Source organism: Chelonia mydas, chromosome 3, assembly GCF_015237465.2.
Source record: "Chelonia mydas isolate rCheMyd1 chromosome 3, rCheMyd1.pri.v2, whole genome shotgun sequence".
Classification (NCBI taxonomy): domain Eukaryota; kingdom Metazoa; phylum Chordata; order Testudines; family Cheloniidae; genus Chelonia; species Chelonia mydas.
The window spans coordinates 73,680,961-73,705,837 of record NC_057851.1 but is presented as its reverse complement, the minus strand read 5'-3'; the positions used below and the strand labels follow the sequence as shown (position 1 = coordinate 73,705,837).

General features: G+C 38.6%; 1 protein-coding gene across 4 annotated transcripts in view; it reads left to right on the top strand.

Annotated features, from left to right (window-relative positions):
- SIM1 (SIM bHLH transcription factor 1) overlaps positions 1-24,552 on the top strand; it is a 64,415-nt gene extending 39,863 nt beyond the window's left edge. For all 4 annotated transcript variants that reach the window (XM_037894523.2, XM_037894525.2, XM_037894524.2 and 1 more), the window contains 3 exons: positions 3,132-3,297; positions 11,178-11,583; positions 17,735-24,552. In XM_037894523.2, the coding sequence (XP_037750451.1) occupies positions 3,132-3,297; positions 11,178-11,583; positions 17,735-18,465 (1,303 nt within the window). In that variant the 3' untranslated portion in view covers positions 18,466-24,552. The remainder of the gene's footprint in view (positions 1-3,131; positions 3,298-11,177; positions 11,584-17,734) is intronic.
- The last annotated feature ends 325 nt before the right edge of the window (positions 24,553-24,877 follow it).

Genomic DNA, 24,877 nt, shown 5'->3' with positions numbered 1-24,877 from the left:
TCCCATCTCCTTTTATCTTCTTCTTTGTTATAATGAAGGGGTACTTTGCATTCCTGTGAAGGCTTCTGTTCCAGGGTGGACATGGAGCTAAGAGGGCTAGGTTGTAGTAGGAGGAGTGGATAGCCAACAAAGTTGTATTAGCCATTTAAATCATATAGATACTGGGGGAGCAGAAGACAGAGACACTAAGAAAACAACCCTGGTGTTTACTAGTAAAGTTGTGAACATCTTGTCTCCTTAGTTTTGTCCTAATATTAATTTTCCCTGCTGTCTTGTTGCCACTGGAAAGGTGTTTGGTCAGAGTTGGAAGTTATGAACATTTTTTGAAGACCACTGATAATACATTGGGACGTTTTAATAATTAAACATAAAGACTAGGTACAGAATGTTAGCATCCTTCATTTTAATATTGCATTTGACCTTTCATGCAATTGAAGAGAAAATTGGTAGTACTCAACTGTGCAGAAACAGATACCTTGTGCGTAGAGATAGGCTTGCACCACAACCCTGAATCCAAACACTCCCAAAATTAATGAGGATAAAAACAGAGCTCCAAATTTTGTTGCTGGGCTTTACTTCTCTAATAAGCCAAACCAAAATCCTGGATCCAAACACTCTCAATATTTGGGGTATTTGAAACACAGATCCAAATATGGCACAGGCCCATCTCTATTACAGCCAATGTTTGGAGAAATGAATTCCTCAAAGAAGTAGCTAAGCATTACAAAAAGTTAATTATACACTGTGGAAACATCTGTCTGTTGTAAACGGGAGATACTGTACGCAGCTACTGCTCTAATTACAGTGGCTTATTTATACTGTACGGTATGTTTCTTTTCGGAGAGACAAGGCCTTCAATAGGAAATCTGTTCTACTAACAGGTTTGTTGATTACCTGGTACAAACAAGTTTTAGTCTGGAAACAGATGTATTGACCATAAATTAATTTGTCTGTTCAGCAGGTTTATTTGTGTAGCTATTCAGAGATTCATTATATTTAATCATTTGAATATATGGAAGCTTTCAGTCATTTATCAGGTTTATCCCTGCAGCCATGGTATTTATTTGAAAGAGTTTCATTGTACTAAGCAGAGAGATGCAGAGGCTGGGGCACAGTTCATGTATATTTTTAACTGGCATGGCTTACATCAATGTATGTATGATTATGGTTCAGGATACGGTAGGTAGAGATTGTTGAATGATTTGTTGTTAATAGTTTTCATTAAGGGCTAGACTGAACCTTTAGATTCAGTTCTGAGTATGAGGCAATGTGCAACTGCATTGCCCCAGAAAAGAATTGTGAGTCACAATTCCTCCCCTGTCCTCCTCTTGCTCTGTTGACTGGCACAAAGGAGAGGCTGAGCCATGGCTCCTCCCACTTCCCTGCTGGTTTGTGGGAGGCAGGATGAGGAATGCAGCTTCTTACTTTCTTCCTTCTCCACAAGACATGATCAGAGTAGGTTCTACGTGATCATGCAGAAAGATGGGGGCTGCTCACTTCCTATTCTCCTCACAGAGTCACATAGATCAAGGGCATAATTCTATCCTAAGAATTTATCCCCTGTTTTGGTGAGCAAATCTGATGAAGTGAGCTGTAGCTCACGAAAGCTTATGCTCAAATAAATTGGTTCATCTCTAAGGTGCCACAAGTACTCCTTTTCTTTTTTCAGTATGAACTATTGCTGATTTTCTTAGACTGTATTTGTATACACTATTCACTAAAAAGTTGGAGTCAATAACCTTCTGACTTTGTGAACTGGTATTTTTGGCTACTCAGTGATTCGTCATTTAAGTTTTATGGTATTTTTTTTTAATTCTCCCTGATTGGATTACTGAAGATCTTTAAACAGGGGAATAATGAATAGTAAATTTTTGGATGGATATTTTGTGAAAGTTTCAAGATTTGCAAACATATTCACAAATATTCATCAATTGCCAGAATACTTGGGAATAATGAATGATATGATCTCACAAATCACAGCAGTCTGAATTCAGAGATTGCCAAAATAATATTCACAAATCCCTTGATTTACTGCTCTGTCACTGGTAGTTGTATATGTGTCAGTTTTAAAAAAAAACCAAAACCCACCATCCACACCCCTTTAACTGCATAGCTACAAACTCACTGCCTCACTAATATTTTCAAAAGTCCCCATCATCACTGCTTTGTATTACTGAAGAAAGTGGAGCTCCAAGATGGGGAGAATGCGGTGTATAAGGTAACCATATTTTCAAAATAAAAAAACAGGGACACTTTTTTTTGTGTAGACATTTTTTTTAGAGTCATGAAATAGTCATAGGAAAGTCATTTTTTAAATGTGTGCCACCATAGCTACTCCCAGCTTCTAGCTAGACCGTGAAATATGCATATTTTTTGGAGTGGAGGATTCCCCTTCCCTCCCTCCCAGTAACATAGTGTTCTGAATAATTTTATCATGAAACATTAAACAAGTGTATTTTAACGTTCACTTTGAGCAAAGAAACAGCTTTGACAGTGTGTATGTGCGATCATTCAACTTTGGAGAATCTGGCCCCTTCTTTTATTCTTCTCTGATAACTGCATAGCACAGCGTTTGTTACTTGTCTGCACATCTTTTGAGTAATGCTGTGCGGAAAGACAGGAGTTCCGTTTTGTGAAGATTTTTTTTGGCTCTGAATCTGAGTGAAACCTGAAATTTTTGAAATGCTCTGTGAAGGAAAATTCCAGAAAAAAAATTCATTTTGGGGTGATTGAAATATTTTGTTTCAAAAATGTCATAACAGTCTGTTTTGACGCTGGCAGAACTTTTATCCTGTTTTCCTTCCAAAATGAAATTCTGGGACCAACCAACCAATCTTATGAAGCATTTTGATTTCAAAGGAACCATATATTCCAATGGAATATGGTTCTGTCAAAGTTTCTCTGACCAGCTCTACTTCTGAGTCCACTATTTCTCTGTATAATAGAATGAGACATTAGTTTCATTTTTAGGCTTTTCTAATTATACATATTGTAGAGAAAAACTAAAGCTATACAGTTGTCCTGGATGTCTCCACCCCAGATACTAATTGTTTCCATCCCCCATCAAACAGGAAAACGGGTCTGACTAAGATATTGAGTGAGTTTTTGTCTTCTACTTCTACCTTTAATAGGGATACCGAATATAAAGGACTACAACTCTCCCTGGATCAAGTGACAGCAACCAAGCCATCATTCTCATACGCAAATTCAACTCCAACCATAACGGACAATAGAAAGGGAAGCAAATCACGGCTCTCAAGCACAAAGTCAAAATCAAGGACATCACCGTATCCACAGGTAGCTGTCTTTGAACAACATATTTATATTACAAAGCTTTCTTTACTGCATAACTTGATTTTGGCTGACTTTCAAGTAGGAAATTAGAAAGGGCTGAGGAAAGTACTCCTCAATATGAGTAAAGAGTGGCAGAATTGGGTCCTTAGACTATAAGATCTTGAGGGCAGGGATGTGTTGTTAATTGTCTGTAAAATACCATGTACAGTATGGTGCAGCATCAATAAATCATCATCATCAATAATACATGGTGGATATTTCATAGGGGAGTGACAACTGGAGAGTTGAAAAAGCTCTTGGTGTAGCATTTTTGTTGTTTGGTATCTGGGGACTTTGAGTTGTGCCCATTTGAATGATCCAGTTATGATATGATCCTATTTTTTCTTAAGCTATTTTTCTAGCCCTATAATTATCAGGAGAAGGAAAGGCAGTAGGAAGCACGTGAGTGGAGACTAGTGGTGAAATGTTTGCTAAAAGAAGTGAGTTTCTGGGAAGGGTGAGGATGATGTGGCTTGGTGCACTGGAGGAAGAAGGTTCCTCCAGGCACAAAGTTGTGAATGGAAAAAGGAAACACAGGCAGATGGTGTTAGGTTTCAATAGACGTTAATTCCCTTTTTTTCATATTCAGGCTTACATTTAAAAAAAATCTCCTGACTATTGTGTGGGGTCAATTTTCCAATGGCTCTCCAAAGACACGTTTGCAAAAATCTGTTCATACAACTCTTTGGCTGCACAGAACCCCATATTTGATCAGGAAGGTATGGTTTGTTAAGCATACAAACTGTTGTGGCTACCAAATATTGAGCCCAGGCCTGTGGGCCTTACTCAAGTGCCCCAAATGGAGATACTTGCATGAATAAGCGGTGCAGTCAGATAGCTGTGGATGCCTGTAAGGAATCCAGCTGAATACTTGGCTCATAGTGTTACCTCTTGATATGATTCCCCTGCAAGACCAATATTTGCAAAACTGGGTTCTTAAAGTGAGGATCTCTAGTTCATACTGTGGTGCTTAAATAAGTGGCCTGTTTTTCAAAAGTTCAAAAGGACCCAGTAGTTTTAACTTACTGCAGTGAGAGCTGCTGGGTATCAAGCACTTTTGATAATGGGGATACTTATTTGGGCACCTCAGGGTGAACTCGGACTCCTAACTTTGTGAAGCCAGTTTTGAAAATGGCCATTATAGTTACTGTTACTTCATATTTTGATCACATTACACTTGTGTGTGTTACTCAGGACTTGGTCCAGAAGAGCCTTTCCTCTTGAATGCTCCACAATGAACAGTTCTAATAAAATGTGTTTACAATTTTGAGAAATTGTAATCTACAAAATATTCCCAATGAGATATTCAACTGTTTTATCTTTTGGACATCTGAACTCATCCATTGTTTTGCACTGTCGCTTGATAGTCAGTGTTCACTACTCTTAGTTTCATCCAAAGGCGCCCCCCTACCCCCCAACTCTCTCTCTCTCTCTCTCTCTCTGACCTGAGATTAGTATCCGTACAGATTCCTCTTCCTTGCCACCAACACTTTTCGTTTGCTAGCATCTTTAGCAACCCTCATGCATTTGGGCCTTAATTTAGTAGTGGTTATTGCCTGAATGGCTAGTCTCCAATTCAATTTACATCCTTATCACCAGTTAAACTGGTAGTAAAACCAGAGGTTTTGTCATACATAAAGCGGGAACAGTGCTGGTTGTCAGTTTATTGAAAAACAGTCATACTGTATATTATAGCACCCCACCACAAGCAGTGCTGGCAGCTTGTTTGTACCTCATCCCTTCCAGTCACTGAATAAACTGTTGAAAGACCAACCAAAGCTGTTGTAAAGAACTTGCAGCAGGTGGTATTGCCTGTGCCCATCAGTTTCCAGCCCACATAATCTGTCACTCAGTTGTGGAGAATTGGAGAGTGACTCAAAAGCATGGTTATAAAATGACGGTAAGGGTTTTGGCTCACATATAGAGCCTGTTTTTTTTTTTTTTTTTTTTTTTTGGCGGGGGGGATTCTTACTAAAATTAGTGCCATTGGACATGGAGATCCCTTGGGGTTACCCAGCTGTCAGTGGGTATTTTTGATGGTTTTTAAATGTGTGTACTTTTCTTTTTTTTTTGCCTTGCTTCCTTACTCTTAGAAGAAAAATGGGGAAAAATATGCTTTACTGAGTGATGCCTGAGAATCTACTCCTTTGCCAGCTGTGTACCACTAGGGCAGCTACGTGAGATGGGGACTGTAAGAAAAACAGATTTTAATAAGTCTCAGTTGCATGGTCATTACTTGGGCAGGAGGAGAGGAGCTCGGCTCACTTAACACAGTGTTAACATTTTTCTCAGACCTCACATTACCGCTGAATAAGGTGGACTAGGGTATTTGCAGAGCAGAATCCTTCTACTAGACTCTCTTTCACTAAAAGTGACTTTGTCGAATTTCAATTCTTGTCAGAATTTGTTTAATTCAAATTGACTATAGCAGAACAGGGACCTGCAAAGCCTGCCTCAGGATGGGAGAAGGGCAGACCAATATTCATTATGTGATTGTGGGGTTTGCTGCTGTCTGAATGCATTGATCAGTACTCTGCTTGTGAAGCCTGATTAAATACAGGAGAACGGATAAGAGACTGATGGGGTTATTAGAGAAAGGAATGACTGAGTTGGCTAAAGGATGTCTCTTTCCTCCTCCTCTGCCCCATTACTATAAATCTATTTGGGTTCTCCCAAAATCTAGCTCTGGACCTCATTTATTCTATATCCCAAAGAGCTAGCCCTGGGCCTCATTTATTCTGTACACAGGAAATAGCAACAAGATTGGCAAAACATTTTAATTGTGATCGTCTGAACAATTGCTTTGGAGTTTAATCTTCCATTAGTAATGATCATTTAAAGGAAAAGTTGAAAGTTCTCAGCCTCTGATGGAAACATTTTATGGTCAGATTTTGATCAGCCTTTATTGCTTCATCTAAACCTCTTCCTTAGTTCTCTTTGGCGAAGACTATATTCAATAGCTGTTGGGTTTTTAGTAATTATTAGACCATATACTTTTTTTACTGTAGCAATAACACTACCCTATAAGAGCACATTAATTATTGCTAAGTTGCCATGCAATTGATGTTGATGCCAATTTTGCTCTACTTTCACTAAAAAGGAACGGTCGGGATTCGTTCTGCAGCCCTTACTCATTCTCACTCAGCCAAATCACCCACTGTTTTAAAGGGCTATGTAAGGACATTAGGATTGGGCCCCTGCTGGACAGCCTCTTATTTGTTTACTGTTTCTTGCTGTAGCCTAAAGCTTTGGCAACTATCAATGTATTCCAAACAGCAAAGCAAAACCCTTTTTTATAGTAAACATAACTCCTGATCTGGTGAAGACTCACCAGCAGTGGGGGTTATTTTAATGGACATGCTGTATTACTTTAATCTAAGCCTTTCACCATCTGTTCTGCCTATAATAGTGAATACAAAAAGAACATATTTTACATTTCAGGGTTACATTAGTAAAAAGTAAGATAAAAGTGATTTAAAAGCATGCATATGTTCTTAGTACAATGCAGCCCGCATCTGTGATGTTTTTTCTCATGGCTAAGACACAAATCAAGAGGAAAAGCTGCTAACGCCGCATCTAGTGAAAGTTTTTCATGGAAAAGAGGACTCCACTCTGAGAGGATTTCACTATATATTTAACAGTTTATAATGATAAAAACCTGAGCAGGCTGCCAGGAAATTAGGTAACTGTAACATCCATCGCATGAACATCTGGCATTGTGTGTGAAGCTGGCTGCTGTTGCTATCTATGGAAGGATGGGGGCTGAGGCCAGAGAGACACTTGTATTCAGTATTATGGCATGAGAGATCAGGTGTGTGTCTGATGGGGGAAAGTGACAAAAATATTGTAGCCTAATACATTTTTATGGCCTCTCTTAAACTAAGCTTTAGATAGCCATGGGAGGATTGATTTCTTCCTCTTTCTATCCCCCAAAATAAAACCTTCCCAAAAATTCTCCTGGGATAAAAGGGGCATCAGTGAGTCCAAAAGATCCCTTGCTGGGTCGATGCTAATCCTCTGATCACTTCTCATCAGGCTGGCACACTGAACTAGTGCTTTGGAAGACAGCTCCAGTGTCTGGAAGTGCCAGGTCAGTCTATCAGGAGCTGGCAGCCCAGCAGGAAGCCGTTGGAGGACTGGAAGTGGTCTGAAATAGATCATTTGAATTCGTAGTTGTTCCTTTTCTGCCAACTACATTTTTAGCTTTGGAAGGTGTGATTGATTTCAGGTGTTGCTTCAGGCCAAAGAAGTCCTTCATCTTGTCCCAGCCTTTATCTCCTAATTTGATTAGACAAGCCACACGTCTAAAAAGTACTGCCTGAGAGCAGACACGGAGAAAAATGAGCAAAGCAGAACACTTTCAATTATGCAGGAGCAGTTTCTTTACAGAAGACAATGGTTTCAGTGCTTCTGATTGGCCAGATTGCTATTGAAACCAAATTCAGTTTTCTGTGCCCTTTCATCACTTGGGCTAATTGAGCCTAATTCTAATTTGAGGGGTGCCATTTTCATTTCTGTTTCAGCAGAGCTTGGAGCTGCTGCTTTACAACCCTACTTCAACTACCACTGAGGAAAGTCACACTTACCCACCTAAGTGATCCCCACCTGTGAACATCATGTTCCCAGAAGACATAAGGGTGGTAAGGCAGCAGTATAGACAGCTTGACAATGCCAAGTGGAGAAGCTTTAAAAGAAAGTGTTTTAGGTTATGTCTGCCTGTGCTGTGGACTGAGGAATTTGCTGTCATATACAGACAGGCTTTCTAGACCATGTGGGCCACAAAAAACTCATTGTGTTAATTTAATTTGGCCCAGGGCCTAGCAGCTGCACCAGATCAGATCTCAGATAATCACCCTTTACACCAAGTACAAAGTCTTGCTGTTTTTGGTTACATGGCTATGTCGCCATTACCTGGTGCATTTCTGACACATTGGATATGTGCCCTTTGGAATAGTTCCTTGCTCTGTGAGATAAGTGTGTGAGACCTGTTGAATTCACTCTTATTTTTACCTATGTGAAGAAGATTCCCACAGAAGTCAAACAAGTTGTCACTGCAACCTAAATATATATATTAGTGACAAAAACTCTTTCCATGTTGGTAGCAATATAGCTGCAGAATAGAGCCAGGAGAAAAAAATACCCATGAAAGCTGAGCAAAATTTGGAATTTTCCTGTGAGAAATTCTAACATTTCAACATTTTGTTGTTATCCCAAATTGGAATGAAAAGTTGAAATTTCAAAAACTTTTTTAGAACAGAAATTCTGAAAAATTGCTATTCGGAAATATTGAAATGTAACATTTTGACATTTTTGATTGAAATTAAACATTCTGATCTGGGAATGTCAAAACACTTCATTTCTAGTCAGTACATCATTAAACTGCATTTTCCCCATTGTGGAGCATTGCCTCATGGGAGTAGTGGTTTGGAAACCTGGTGCCCCTAGTGCCCCTTCCTATGGAAAATTTCAGTTTTCCATTGGAAATTCATTTTGACAAAAAATTCCCAACCAGTTTAATGCCAGTTATTTTTCATGTGAAATCTTGGGGTTTTTTTTTGTTTTTGTTTTTTGTTTTTTTCAAAAAAGTATCTTTTTTTTAAAATAAAACACTGAAACCATTCTATTTTTGGTAAAAAATTTCAGTTTTTGAAAACTGCAATCTAAAAACTGAACCAAAAAGCATTTTTTATTTTTAGTGAAAACTTTTACTGGAGCATTTTCATTTTTTTGGTTTCCATTTTTGTGTGGAAAATTTTTTTAAAAAAAGTGACCAAAATAAATTTTTGTGTTTAAAACTTTTGTTTTAGTTGAAAAGCCGTATTTTTGCCAATTAATTTTTTTATGAAAAAATTTCAAAACAAACTCTATGTCCTTGTCACAGAAAAGTTTGAGGATGTTTGTGCTAGGAAGAGCAGAGAAGAGTTTATTTACTAGTTTGGCACACAATGCTACACCAATTAACAAAAATTCACAGCTAACTGAAGTCCATTTATGTGAGCTAAGCTAGAGTAAGACATAATATCATGATATTATATACCAGCTAAGGGTAGCCAACAAAGGCCGAGAAGCCTATATCCCAGGCTCAGAATGTTGGATGGTTTTCCAGACTGGTTTTAAAGAGACTAATTTGTTGCCTCTTGTTCCCTCACCTTCATCTAAAACCCTATATATCTGAAAGGGTCTGGTGTCCCCTAAGACTGAGAGATAAATAGGGTTGTACTGGACTGTTAGTCTTTACTCTACCCCGCATATCTTCTGCCCGTAAGTCTGTATGTAGGTCTTTTTGCATTGAATTTTCTTTTGTGAACAAATAACAAAACATGACTGGACTATGCAAAGCTGCTACCATTTCTCGGTTAGACTCATATTAGCCTTTTTGTCAGCAAACAGAGTTCATAACTCAAAATGCTGCAGAAATAAGCAATTAAAAACACACACACAACCTGCCCCCCTTCCTACCCAAATAGTTCCACTGCTGGAGTTGCACAGATGGTTTAACTTTCCTGAAGTCAAACATATGGTCAGTAGTTTTGATTGGTAAGTGCATTGACCTTGATTCTGTTCGATAATGAAGAGTTTCATAGCAACTCAGTTTAATGAAAGAGACGGTAGCTTATGTTTTTAGGAAAGAGATTTGATTTGTACCAAAAGAAAAGGTTACTGGATATTTACGGGGGGAGTGAGAGGAGTTGAGAATTACAGGTTCTTTTAAGCATATTGAATAAGAACTAACCCAAACTTTTATCCAGAACCAAACCTAAATTTAATATGTTTTGTAGTTTGAAAAAAATTGGAGATCTTTTTTTCCCTCTTTTTTTCTTTTTAAACTTACAATTTGTGGCATTGATATGCAGTACTAGAGAGATGAGAGTTGCATGTTTGGTCCCATCCCACTCCATGATCTTGGATATAGCTGATGTAAGAAAATGATCCATATATTTTGATGGCACAAATTAATAGAAATATACATAAGCTATAATAAGCATTACTTATTCAGAAAAGCATCCAGAAATTCATATGCTTATCCTAAATGTAGCATTACCTTTAACTCCCGCTAAGCACAAGCCTTGCTCCAACTGGCCCCATATATCTTGCTCCTCCTTGATAGGTCCTGATTCTGTCTGCCTTTTGTGCTCTCCTCCCCCACCATTCAGTACTATTCTCAAGCGGGGGTGACCAGATAACCCTCTTCCCCTGCTCTGGTAAATAGTCTCCGCTTCTGGTAAATAGTCTCCAGTAGTTTGTTTCCTTGCTTTCATGCAGGAGGGGAGTGTAGCCCTTTGGGGTCCTGCTGATCCACTGCTTTAAAATTTAGGAGCACTCTGGAGCTTTTCTCCACAGTATTTTGAAATCCCTGAGTGCCCCGGAACCTTCCTTTCCATCAGCAGTGGGTGAGAAAGGAAACTCTGAGAAGACCTGCCACCACAGGTGAGAAAGCGAGATATGTGGAAGGGATAGGGATCATGAAATAGGAATTTCAAAACAGGTTCAATTTTGGTTTGGAGATGAGCACGTGTCCAGGGCGAGAGGTTATTTCAATCCATTTTAAAACTGCTTTTGAATGGAAGAAGGGAGCTGAAGTATTGAACTATTGAACATCAGTGTTGAATTTGGTGAGCTAGACTTTACAAGTCATAAGAGGGCTTTTTAAAGGGGAGAGGGGAATGTTTTCAGACTTTTCTAATGTCTGCCTTGTTGGGTATGGGCTCATCACAGAATGCTGTACAGGAAAAGACTGTGAGATGTGTCCCCATCAGAAGAAGAGCAACCTTTCCCCCAGTCTAGTTGCTTATGTTGTCTTGTTCTGGTTTAGTTATGCCTCTGCCTTTCCTTTTGTGTTACAGTATTCTGGATTTCACACAGAAAGATCTGAATCTGACCATGAGAGCCAATGGGGTGGAAGTCCACTAACTGATACTGCCTCTCCACAATTAATGGAACCTGCTGAAAGGCCAAGCTCTCAACACCATGACGTCTCCTGTGCCTATAGACAGTACTCAGACCGCAGCTCTCTCTGCTATGGTTTTGCACTTGACCATTCCAGGTTGACCGATGATAGACATTTCCATACTCAGGCCTGTGAAGGAGGCAGGTGTGAGGCTGGTAGATATTTCCTGGGCACACCGCAGCCTGGAAGGGATACTTGGTGGGGTTCTCGTTCAGCATTGCCCCTGACAAAAACTTCCCCTGAAAGCAGAGAAGCATATGAAAACAGCATGCCCCACATCACTTCAGTTCACAGGATACATGGTAAGAGATAATTGCTGAAATGATGGTATTGCAGTATAGAGACAGAATTTCAAAGGACTGACTTGAACATGCCTGACTTGTATACATGTGACTCCTGATGTGTGTGCTCAAGTCAGGGTTCATGTGTATGAACTGGGAGTTGTAAAGGTGCAAGTCTGGGTTTTGATGATCTAGCCTAAATAATAAAATATTCTATTTGTTCCATATTTTTTTAACTGTGAAATTTAGTTAGGAACACATAATAAGTGAAATCATAGCAAACATGTGAAGAAGTGCTCTTAGCATACGTATTTTATTACCTTGAGTGAAGGCTGTGCAAGTTTGGATAGAATAAGAACTAACCCAAACTTTTATCCAGAACCAAACCTAAATTTAATATGTTTTGTAGTTTGAAAAAAATTGGAGATATTTTTTCCCCCTTTTTTTACTTTTTAAAGTTTTGATCCCTTCCACTGGTCCTGTCTTGGACTAGAAGTAAATATACTGGATAAAAAACTCAAGGAAGAGTTTCTTCCAAGTAATTCCAGCCAGAGTAAAGGCAAGGAGTATTGGAAACTTCAAAAGAAACCCTGATCTTGATTTGATAGAGTCAAGAGGTTTAGATAAAATTCACATAAACACTCAGAATACCAGGTGCTTATCCAAACCAAATTGTACTTCCAAACTTTTTGAGGGTTATCCATCACAACCTACCTTGTGCTGCAGATGTTTCATATACAAATTAGCGAAAAAAAAAAAAGCCATGAGAAGCATAGAGATAATTATAGACTATTTGTGGCAGTCCATTGTTGCAGTAATTGTGCATATTGAAAAAAGAACTGGATTGCACCACTAGGTATTACCTAAAGAACCCATGATAGCACTTTATATAGGGCCAAATCCTCAGCTTTTGTAAATTGGCATAGCTCCATTGACTTTTAGCATCTGGCATTATAAGTTCAGAAAGAATAGGTACTGTTTCATTCCAATAAGAAAAAAATTATGCAGAGAGAGAAAATGAAATAGCAGATTCAAGGAAATACAGTCTGAAAGAAAGAGAAGGAAGAATAGAGGCCTCTAATTTGCTTTGGTTAGTATTGTTCTGCGGCTTTCTCTTTGTGATAAGCTATGGCACTTCCTTGTATTCTGCTCCCTAATGCTGATACTGATGAGTTCAGCTAGCTTTTTCTTCCCAATATGAGAACCGAGATGTGTGAGTTGATTTCACAGTAGCTACAGACATATATATATATATAAAAAAAATCAATTTCTAATGTTATAATTGTTGGTGATCATGCTCATGGTGTAATGTAAAATATTATTTATGGATATAGTGTAGTTCTTACAGATACGATAAAAATATATTTATCACTTTTTTACCACAGACAATCAAAGAAAGCTGAAAATAGAGCTTGGTTTTGATTTGTTTGTTAGTTTAACTTTTATTCCAGATGCTTCAGATAATTCCTCATTGTATGAAGCTCCACAGATCTATTACAGTGGATCTTCAGCCTGCATGTAGCTTTGGGGGCAGAACCAGACCTCTCCGTCACTATCAGGAGGGGAATGCCCCATGTTCTGAAGAACCTACCAGTTTCATTCTGCCTCCACAGTTGCAGACAGGCAGTTCCAAACCACACTACTACAGAGCATCAGTCTTTCCCCAAACAACCCCCCTTTGAACTGACTGGACTTAAAACATTTGAACTTTGCTTCCAGAGCTGCTTCTTTGGGTAAGAATGTGATTTTTTTCTTCTCTTTTTCTGAGGTGTACTTGAGTGGTGATAGTGCATTGTCACCCATGAACAAGCTAATAATGGTGGTCAAAGCAAGAAGGGGAAAGCAAAATTAATGTGCCTTCTACACTTCTCCCCTCTTTTTGTGGGCAGGCCCCTCAGTAATGGTTCATTCCAGGCAGGAGTCACCTAGGCCTCTTGTGCCAGGGCAGGCCATGCTGGAGAAATAGCAAGTGGCAACTCCGCATCTACTCCCCACAAAGATCAGCATCAGAAGATCAGAGCACGGAAGGAGTCAAGGAAAGATACTTCCAAACTACTGGAATCAACCTCTTGTATCTCCTCAGAAAAGACCACACAATATTTCTCATCTGGATCTAAACTGGAACCATACATCCCTCTTCATGAAGCCCTGGAGGATGTCACTAAGGAGAAATGGGTGTCTCCTCCAAAGCCAAGAAAGTTTAAACAAACAAGACGAAAGGTTCTAAAAAGTACCTTTGTCTACATAAAACGTGGTGTTTCTCCCCCAAATGAACTCAGCTCTTTTCTTTCTTGTAAAGGACACAGCAATCCCCACAAAGGGGGATTTTCTTCCAAGGGTTCTGTGGACTGGACAGTTGATTCATGCCTTAGAAGAAATTATGAGGCCAGTTTGGCCAACCTTGAGGGCTTCAACTGCCTCCAAATATTTTGCCTGCTCTACCTTTTCATGGACAGATATGTTTTAGCATCTCATTCTCCTTAAGACCAACGAAATTTGTGTTCTAGGGCCCTTTGTCTGAAAAATCTACTTGGTGACAAAATTGGTTTTAGATGCATCACTTGATGCACTACATTTCTCAACAAGAACAATAGGTTACAATACAATGTTCTGCTTCTGGTTTCCCTTGTAGAAAGCACAAGTGCAAGAGAACATCTCTCATGTGTTTCAAAATACTCTCTCGGAATGCATTTTGGAGAACTGACAAACTCCCGGAGGGGGTGGGGGAGTAGAGTATTTGGAGAAGACAAAAGAACATTAGCCTTTGGCAGGCAGTAAAGAAGAGGGAAAAAGCCACATTTCAAATATTAAAAAGCCTTTCTTTGTACAACTAGAGGGAAAACCAGTACAGTAGAGAGAGAGAGAACAGATTGGAGGAAGTTGTAGTTTATCAGACAATATCCAGCCTCCTTAATGTCATATCCTTTCCAGTGTGCAGAACAATGGCCACTGTTCATATTGGATAAACATGTCCTGGACCTCTCCAGAAGAGATACTCATTAGAATTTCATAAGAGACCTAGACACAGATTCATTTTCTACTCTAACTCAACCTTTCCAGGAAAGAAATGGGAGAGGAAAAAGCTATTTACACCTTCTCCGTATACATAAGGGGCTATAGAATCAGTCTCCTCTTACGAAGAGGGCAAAGACCTATGCTCCATCCTGTTCAAAAAGAGTTATAAAGAGATTGGGCAGAAGCAGCGAAGTGCTGGATTTTAAACATTTGAACACATTTAAAAATAATGGAAATTCAAGATGGAGACTCTGAAATTCATCCTAGCAATAATCAGCAATAATTTTCTGTTGCTTGTAGCCGAAAGGTACATAAGTCCATATTCTACCATTACCATCCCACAGAAAGTTATCATGCTATGTCAAAGGATAACATCACTTCCAACACAAGTCCTTACCTTTTGGATAGTGTGCAAAGACACTAATGGTCCTAATAATAGCTCTCAAACAAGAAGGGAACCATATTTATCCCTTCCTCAGGGTCCCATCCAGAGCTAAAGTGATCCTAGATGCTCAGTGTAAGATTTGGATTCCAAATAAGCATAGGGTGATATTTTTGGAGGAGTGGCAAGACAAACTGTAAACACTCATACAGGAAGTCAGTTGTACTACAGTGCCTCTAGTACAGTCATTCATGTTCCTCCTGGGCATGATAGCATTGTGCATAGATACACTACAGTGGACCACAGACAAACTGAGAACTCTCCAGAATTTTCTTCAGTCCCTTCCATATTCCAAATTATCCCACCCATCAGTGAAAGTGGGAAAAGTGCTTCATAAATCAGACACAGTTATGACAATGCTGCCAGCCGGGAAGAATAGGGCACTTCTTTGAGGGGTCACCGACAATCCAGACCCCTGACATGGCCCTGACAGAAGATGTACAGCATGAGAGCTCAGAACTATTTGTTATGGACGTAGGCAACTGGTTCTCTCCATGAACAATGGGCGTATATTGGCCACGACAGATAGTATATCCACCAAGTCTTTTCTAAACAAGTAAGAACCAGAAAAGGCAAAGCTACTGTCGTCTTGGGCAGAGAAAAACTCTGACTTCTTGTGTGACCTCGGGCAAGTTACTTAGGGCTAGATTTTGAGCCACTTACCCTTGAGGATGAACACTTACACAAATAATCCATTTGGGACAAATTCTGATACCTTCACTCACATTGAAGGCTTTCTCCATAAGCATCCACGTGAAGCCAATGGGCGCATTTGGGAGATAAGGGGCTGCTCAGAATCTGGTCGGTAATTTTGCTAAATTTCAGTTCCCCATCTATAAAATGGGGATATTAATGTTAAGAACTTTGAGAAAGGACTATCTTCTCTTTATTCTTTGTACAGTGACCAGCACAATGGAGTCCTAATCCTGACTGGGTCCTCTGAGTGCTGCTGCAGTACAGACAAATAATAATTCCCTGTTTCGGAAGTGTATATTAAGGATAAATTAATATTGTGAGGTGCTTGGATACTATGGTGATGGGCATACAGCTAACTGATGTTGCCTTCAGCAGTGCTCCACAGCACAGTATCCCAGCTATGCGCTGAGAGTGGAGTGTATATAATATTTGCCCACAGTTATTAACTTTATCACCCACACTAGAGGCACACTGGTGATAACATCCCATTCTTACAGATATGTGGACCTTAATACAAAGAAGAATAGAAAAATTTATTTGTGTTTACCTGAAAATTTTCTTTCTTTGAGTAATAAAGGTCCACAGATCCTGCCCTCCCAACCAGACAATATTGTTTATATAAGCTGAGGCAAAACACAGCATTCAGTAATTTGCAGAAGTCCTTCTTGGGCTCTGCAATGGACATGCATATTAGCAGGTGTTTTACCAGTTCCATTATTATATTGTCTCTGTAGTTGGGTATTATCCTCCGTGGCTATGGAAATTCTTTCAGTTGTTAGGTTCTTCAGGGGTAGGGTTACTCCCCTCCTGCCAGTGATGGATGGGTCTGGTTCCACCCACTCTACTGCATGCCTACTTGAATGCTCCCTGTAGCAGATCTGTGGGCCTTATTACTTGAAGAAAGGGAAACTTCAGGTAAGCATGGTTAAATTTCCTATTCTAAAGGTTTGAGACAACAAATATTCTTGCATTACAAAACAAAGTACAGCGCTAACTTGCTATATCTATGAACACAAAGGCAACTGTTTTGTTGTTTCTCTTTTTTATTGCCAGGTAGCATGTATAATGTGGTATGTAAGACCACATAAAAACCCAGTGTCTGGATTCATAATATACTTTACCGACATCTTAAAGCACAGAAGGGGTTAAAAGGGCAAAGTCTAATAATAATAAGAAGAATAAAAATGTATATAGCCTTTTGTGGGCCTGATTTTCAGATGAGCCTCAATCCACTTTCTGATTTTCTCAATGCAAAAAGGTACTTAGACAGCCAAGTGCTGCCAGCTCTACTTGTCATTCACTGGAGGTGCTAATTACACCCTGAAATTACAGACCATCATTGAAAATCAGGCCTTTAGATTCAAAATCTGATCAAGGAGACTTTCTCCTCAGATCACCCCTCTGAAGAAGTAGCATTACCTGCATATTACAGGTGAGGGTGGTAAATGTACATTGGTTAAATCAAGGCTAGTGGCGTTAGACCCAGGACTAGAACTCAGAAAGCCTGAATTGCAGTTTTGTGCCCAACTGATGTTTTATATCCTTTGCAGAAGAAATATTGCATTAAGAGCTCAAGCACATACGTTTGGGTCAATTAGCTCAATTGGCCTATTTTGAGAACAACACTTATGTGGTAGGAAGAATGGTCTTGAGGTTAAAGCACTTGACTGGGTTTCAGGGACCTGTTTGGAATTCCTGGCTCTTCTCTAGGCTTCTTTTGTGACCTCGGGGAAGCCACTTAACCTTTGCTTCTGTTCCCCATCTGAAAAATGGAGATAATAGTACTTACATTGACTCTTGTCTACTTTTTGTGTCAGGGACTGACTGTCTTTTATGCACAATGGGGCACTTATCTCAGTTTGGGTCTCCAGGTGATACTGTAAAGCAAACAATAACCAGAAAGACCAACACAATCCATCATTGCATTAAAAAGAGGACTTTAGATTGTTTACCTTCTTTCTGAGATCCACATACAAACCAAAACTGATGACTTGTTCCCTTTCTTTATCTGTTCTGCAGGGAGAGGACACTGGGATGAGGACAGTGTTGTTAGCTCCCCAGATCCTGGTTCTGCTAGTGAATCAGGAGACCGATACCGTACTGAGCAGTATCAAAGTAGTCCACATGAGCCCAGCAAAATTGAAACGCTAATAAGAGCTACCCAACAAATGATTAAAGAGGAAGAAAACAGGCTTCAGCTACAGAAAACAACCCCTGATCAGCTGGTCTCCATTAATGGAGCAGGGAAAAAGCACTCTATTTGTTTTGCAAACTACCAGCCACAACAGTTGACAGGGGATGTCTGCCGTGTTCCTACAGTTGCCAACACCTCTCCTTGTGAACACATCCAGCAACGAGATGGAAAGCTTATGAGCCCACATGAAAATGACTATGACAACAGCCCCACAACATTGTCTAGGATAAGTAGCCCAAATTCCGACCGCATTTCTAAATCTAGTTTGATACTAGCTAAAGACTACCTGCATTCAGACATGTCCCCTCATCAAGCCACAGCGGACCATCCAGCAGCTTCTCCAAACTATTACACTTCACACAGGCAGTACTTTGACAAGCATGCTTACACGTTAACTGGATATGCTCTGGAGCATCTATATGACAGTGAAACCATTAGAAACTATTCCTTGGGCTGTAATGGATCACACTTTGATGTGACTTCTCACTTAAGGATGCAGCAAGATCCAGCACAAGGACACAAGGGGACATCCGTTATAATAACCAATGGAAGCTGATGTTTTTTCTAAAATATTTTGTGCTCTAAAAAAATCTTTGAAATATAATTGGAAGATATATAAGTTTTAATGCCCTTGTTGTTACCAGCATTTGATATACCACACTGCACTAGACAGAGTAACCTAAGGTACTGGGGATGAGTGAGTTGACATGTTACTGTAAAAAAAAAAAAAAAAAAAAAAAAAAAAGGAATTGGCATTCAGGGTTATAGTGAATGGAGCTAAAATCAAAGTTGCTGCCACATTATATAGAAAAGAAGATAGAGGAGGTCTGTGTTGGGAGCACATTGTGGCAGGCCGGCTGAGCAATTCATGCATATTGTGTTGGAGTCAGTTGATGAAAATACTGCCAAGGGCCGACTCTCTGAATTGCATGTGCCCCACAGGTCTTAGTCACCAAAACAGCTATGCATTCTTTACATGCAAAAATGTGGATCATATATCTTTTCAAAATACACATAAAATGGGTACGTTAACTGATTTGTTTATTTGCTAAACTCTAGCCATGTTATGTTGCTTAGTGGTGTAAAGTGTCCAGGACTAGCCAAAAGGAAAAGAGAGAGAGAGATCTTCAAAATTATTACTTTCTTGAATAGCCACACGCATAGTTACACACTTGCTGGACTTGAACGACATAAATTGAGCAACATAGTTATGACTGGCTACTGGACTGCTTGCTCATGCAATATTTAAAAGAAGGAATCAGAAAGGGGGGATTTCTCAGCCTGGTTTTGAGAATAGATGATTGTAACGGGAAGATACTTTGAACTGTGATCACATTCTGGATGAGTGCATGAGATGTCTGGTAAAGTGAAAGGGAAGCAAATTAGTGAAGGGAAAGGGGGGAAAGGAGCTGAAATAGAGAGTGGTCCAAGATGAATTAGTTTAATCTCATATAGTGATGTATACCATGTAACAATAAATATGCTGTGAGTTCCAAGTGGCTGAGCTAATCAGGAGTGAGTTAGAACCATAGGAGGAACTGCATAAAATTACTGGAAATTTGGCTGTAAGGACTATAAAACACAACTATATTAATGGAATCATATAAGAGACAAAGACAGATAAAGTGAAGACTGCAGGGTGACTGTGATAAATTCAGAGAAAATCTTTGGGCTCATTAAGAAAGTGAAGGAGATTGTAAGGACTCAAAGTTGGAAGAGGTAACCTGTTGACTGAAGTGATGGGTGTGATTTTGAAAAAAAGCATACATTCTTGTCTTGTTCACAAAGGAAAATAGGGAAGAGATGTCAGGAACAGTCATATAGTAACCAGGGGAAGAGAGAAAAGATACTACAGGAAAAATCAGGGTCTTGAGAGAATATGGGGAATAAGAAACCCCAGTGTCTGATGACTGACTACAGCATCTGGGCCTGCATGGACCTGCCCTAGATTAAGAGATGTGTCAAATGAGGTAAGTAAATATATTTTAAAACCTCATGATCAGGGAGATACTGTTGGACTGGAGATGAGCTAATATAACACCTGCACTTAAAAGGGCAACTAGGGAAGATCATAGTAACAGTCATTGGCACAATCCTTCTTCAAATGATTTCAGTGGGAGCTGGACCAGGCCCCTTCTGATTATACCAACCTAGAGTATGGCCAAGGGGAGGGGGGATGTTATAAAAATGAGATGAGCACTACAGAATGGCTTAATTTGTAATGTAAAGAAGATAGATGTACGGAATTTTACTTTCAATGGTCATAAAACACAGTCCACCAAGTAGAAGGTTGCTCGGAGAGTTTGGATAGATTACAAAAGTATCAATCTCCAAAGCATGGCTAATCAGTAGCAAAATAATAATAATCTGGGTCACCAAGTAGAGATTTACTTGAAAACCGAAAAAATCACATAGCCAATTTGGAATACTGATGTATACAGTTCTGATCACTTTGAGGCAGATTGTGATACTCTTACATCACAAGCAATCCCATTTGACTTCAGTGTGATCATTCATAGTGAAAGATACTGTACTCTTCCAGAAGAGAAAGATGTTACAATTTGGCCTTTATTATCTAAAGCTTATAATAGAAAAGGTAGAGCAGAACACAAAGCAGAAAGATAAAGAGAATGAAAGAGATCTAATAAGTGTTTAAATAAACTGGGTTATCTTTGGAAAAGGAAAGATTTAGAGGGAATGTCACTGATGTGCACAAAGTTCTGCATGGAAGAGAGGTGAGATAACAGTATAAGGTTATTTGAATTATTAGCCGATATAAGAGCCAAAGGGCATTATATGTTAGCCAAGGAAAAATGAGAACAAAACAAATTTGGAGAGAATTATATTAAATGAAACCTAATAAGTTGAATGAACTATAAAGGTCATAAACAGAAGCAGCTAGTATAAATAATTTTTAAAAAAGATAAAAAACAAGGCAAATATTTAATGCTGTTGGGGAAAATGCTAACAACTGCTAACTTAAAGGGGTGGATGGATCAAAATGGATTTCTTTCAGCCTAACGATTTTATATATTCCTAAAAAGTTAGGAATGAGAGGGTATTTTTGATAAGTCTAGTTCTGGATACATCTTTATTTAGTTTACACCTATGAATAGTATTAACTTTTTATTTGGAGACTCATTGTACAGTATTAAAGTGTGACTTGCTGAGTAAAACAGAATAGAAATACATGCTATCATATGTCCCTTGGCATACTGCAGTACATTACAAAAGTGACTCTAAGTAAATATGAATATTATACTAGATTACAGTATGAAAGGCACCTTCATAAATGACTGTACTTCTAACAGTTTGTTTATATATATTCTTCATTTTAAAAAAAGCAAGTAAGCTATGCAATAAAGATTCTCTGTTACTATTTACTGTGATCCCATATAGAATAAAAGTTTCCAAACAACTATTGTTAAATTAAATTTCTCCTATGCTGAGATTTTCCATAGTTTCATTTCACTAAAATGGCAAATGCAGGAAGGTGCAATGTAATAAATATAATATTTAAAATATCAATACAGTGATCTGGTGCCCTTCACCTGCAGCCATGTTGTAAGACAAGCAAGACGAACACTTGCTCATTCCCCATGCAAGATGGAAGCAACTATTGCTCCTCCTTAGTGTATCATTGTCATTGACTGGAGGCACTTGCCTGTTACGGGCTATCTGGTTGGCCATCCTGCTCCCTTAAAGGGCCAGCTTGAAGGGAACAATTTTCTCTGTACTCCAAAGCTGGCAAGGAGCTTTTAATGTGATTTTGAAAAAGTATTACAAATTAATTGTAAGTATAATTATTATGTAAGCACAGGGACCTGCAGCACACTATATCCTGCTTGATACTAAATGAAAGTCAGTTTGCAACCCTAACTGTAGCATTCATTACTGCAAGTGGTATAACATGTACTTTCCTGTAGGGCACAAAGCTTACACTTGTTCATGACATCAGTGCTTATTGTATGACATACTTTTAATGAACTTCATATTTAGTTCAACTCCCCACTTAACCTCAGTGATAAAATGTAAAAATCCTCAACATCCTTCAAGGAATGTATGTTTAAAAAAAAAAGAGATGAGCAATTTTGGAAAATTTGAAAATACAAGATACAGTATTTGCTTTGATATTTTTCAAATGTATCATATTAGGTCATTGGTATCACTTTATATCTGAGACATTTTAGGGTATATTTCAGTTCCACAAGTGCAACTAATACTATACTGATTGCACTGTAGTATGCTAGCATTTTATATCGTAATAGCATTATGTCAACAAACATAACACCAAGTGAATATGCTAATAAAACTGCAAACTGCTTATGACCCTTATCAAAAGCTTGTTGAACCCAATGGGAGTCTTTTCATTGAATTCAGTGGGCTGTGGATTAGGCCTTCTATGTCTTTATTTGATGTTAAGAAAAGAATGGAACTGTCTCTCATTTATATACAGTTGCACTCAGTGGGCATAGTGTACAAGTTTAAGGCCACAAGCTTATACAAATTCTTAACTTAGAGTAAGAAACCTTACTCCTCAAGCAGTCCTATTGATTTCAATGGATATATCTGTGGAGTAAAGTGCTAGTCTAGCAGAATCTGGCTCCTAGTGATTTGGCTCTAGTTTTTTTGTGCACCTGGAAGATGTAACTATGAAAACTGTAAAGGGAAATGCCCCCCAAATGGCATGTACTACTAATGCAGATTGTTTTTTCTATACATGCTTTGAATACATTTAGAAAAATGTGGGCAGCGGTGAACATTGGCGGGTGCCAAAGCCCAAGGACATTTTGCAGTTGGCTACTTCTGGGGAGTAGCCAACTTACTTTTTTGATGATGTTCCCACAAGTACTACCACTCAGTGTAGTACATTTAAAATCCTATTTATCCAACACTATTTACTCCACAAAGCCCTCCTCTTATCTGAAGTTCAGTTGTATCTCTCCTGGCATGAAGCACTTATTCAATAATTTTCAGGATTACCTGAACCACCATTTATCCGAAAGGATTTGAGAAGCCCCCAAAGTGTTCAGGAAATGGCTTTGTGTGGTATTTCTGCCAAAGGCATGGATGCACTGGAAAAGCTGACTGTCTGCTGCAGAAACACCAACTTTTAATTGTAGCGCCAAAATTCAGCTAACTCCTGGCTATCAGAATGTGGCTTCAGACCTTCCACGTGAAAGTTCCCTTTGGCTTCAATTGGGGTTCCTGTTCACCAAACAATTCTAGGATCAGGCCCAGTTGTGGGTATTTTGGAGGCAGTTATGGTTATTGTCTGGTAGCAAAAGTATTTCAATTCAGGTTTATCCATGGAATTCTCTTAAATGTACACATAGCAGCATAGGGTTGTATCCTGTTCCTATTGAAGGAAATGGAAGTTTTGCTATTGACTTCGGTAAGAACAGGGTTGAGGAATTTATTTCCACACACATCCGCATGCTGGTTAGCCCCAAAGTAATCCAGACTGTGCTATTCAGGTAACTAGAACATTTATTTTATATACTGTTTTATTAAAAATGGCTATTAAGTAATCGGAGTGTCTGCACTTAAAAAAACCCCAACAGTGCTGTACTATTACTCTGGTACCATATACATCATTCAGTTTGTTGTGAATAAGGCACCCGGAGCTCATGGATTAGCAAAATATTTTTACTGCTCAATGCTCCAAAGGGAATTATTATTTTGGACAAGGAAAATTAAGTAGAATTTTCTGCAGTATGATGAGTGACAGTGCAGCTCCCTTTCCCCAAAAGCATCCTTGGAGTGTCTGACAGTGAAAAATTACATGCGAGGAAATTTAACTATGGTGTTCAGTGCATGCACACAATGGTTGTGTGGATAAATCTTGGCTCCAACTGGTAAGAATGCACCCCTTTCTGAAAGAAGGTTAATTTATGGCTCCTGCCATGAGACTATACTTGAAAGGAAAGATCAAACATATAGGCATTATAGGAAGAAACAAAGGTTTTTTGGCTGGTTGTATCCACTACTTAACCTCTCCTTTCAAATGGTAAACATAGGATTCTAGGGTTTAAAATACAATTTTTTAACATTTTTATTTATTGAAATTTTGAGTGCATGTGATTTTGCTCTTAGACTCTACAAAGGTAGGAAGTTTGGAAACACACAAAATAATCTCATTAACACATTATAAAACAGTACAGCAGTTCCATTTCTAAATAAATAAAGTCAATGGGGAAAAGTTCTTTTAAAGCACTGTAATTTTTTCCCCAATGGTAAGTATTTCAGCACATAAAACTAGAAAAAGGCACTTCAGAAATAATGACATGTTCATATTTGTTTTGACCAGCATATTTAAAAAACCCAAACAAACCCCAGCTCCCCAAACCCAATGGATTATATTTATGAAAAAAGACAAAGATTGCCAACATTTCAAATGCCATGCCTTGCAATGTATAGGTTCTAGTGACACTGTAGCATAACATCTGTAATTTGAAGTTTTCCTTTGGAATGTAATGTAGGAAACACAATTTAGCTATGTTAACAATATCTTGCAAAGTGTTCCCATTTATAATTATTTATATTGTAAATAGCTTTCTGAAGTAAATTTGAAGTTAATGTGCATAAGATGTATTTATTATGTGAAGATTTTTTTGGTTTAAAATATAGTTACCAATATGCAGTTTTTGTCTGGTTTCATGAGTTTTTAAGCAAAGGACAATCCTTTACATGGAAACATTTTCAAGAACGAATTTTAATCAGCTTATGAATACCTAAGAATTTAAAGGATGTACAGGAGAAATTACTTAATTGGATTCCATTGGCTTTATATTTGAACAAAGTTTATTGAAATGGTACATAGCACTGTTGGCACGTGCCTTTGAAATTCATTGAATCTAAATGAAGCATAGTTACATTTATTCTTCATTTATAATTTGCAGTTTATAATCCACTTAAAATACCAAAACCAAGGACCACTGGATGCTAGGATATGGTGAGGCTGAGAC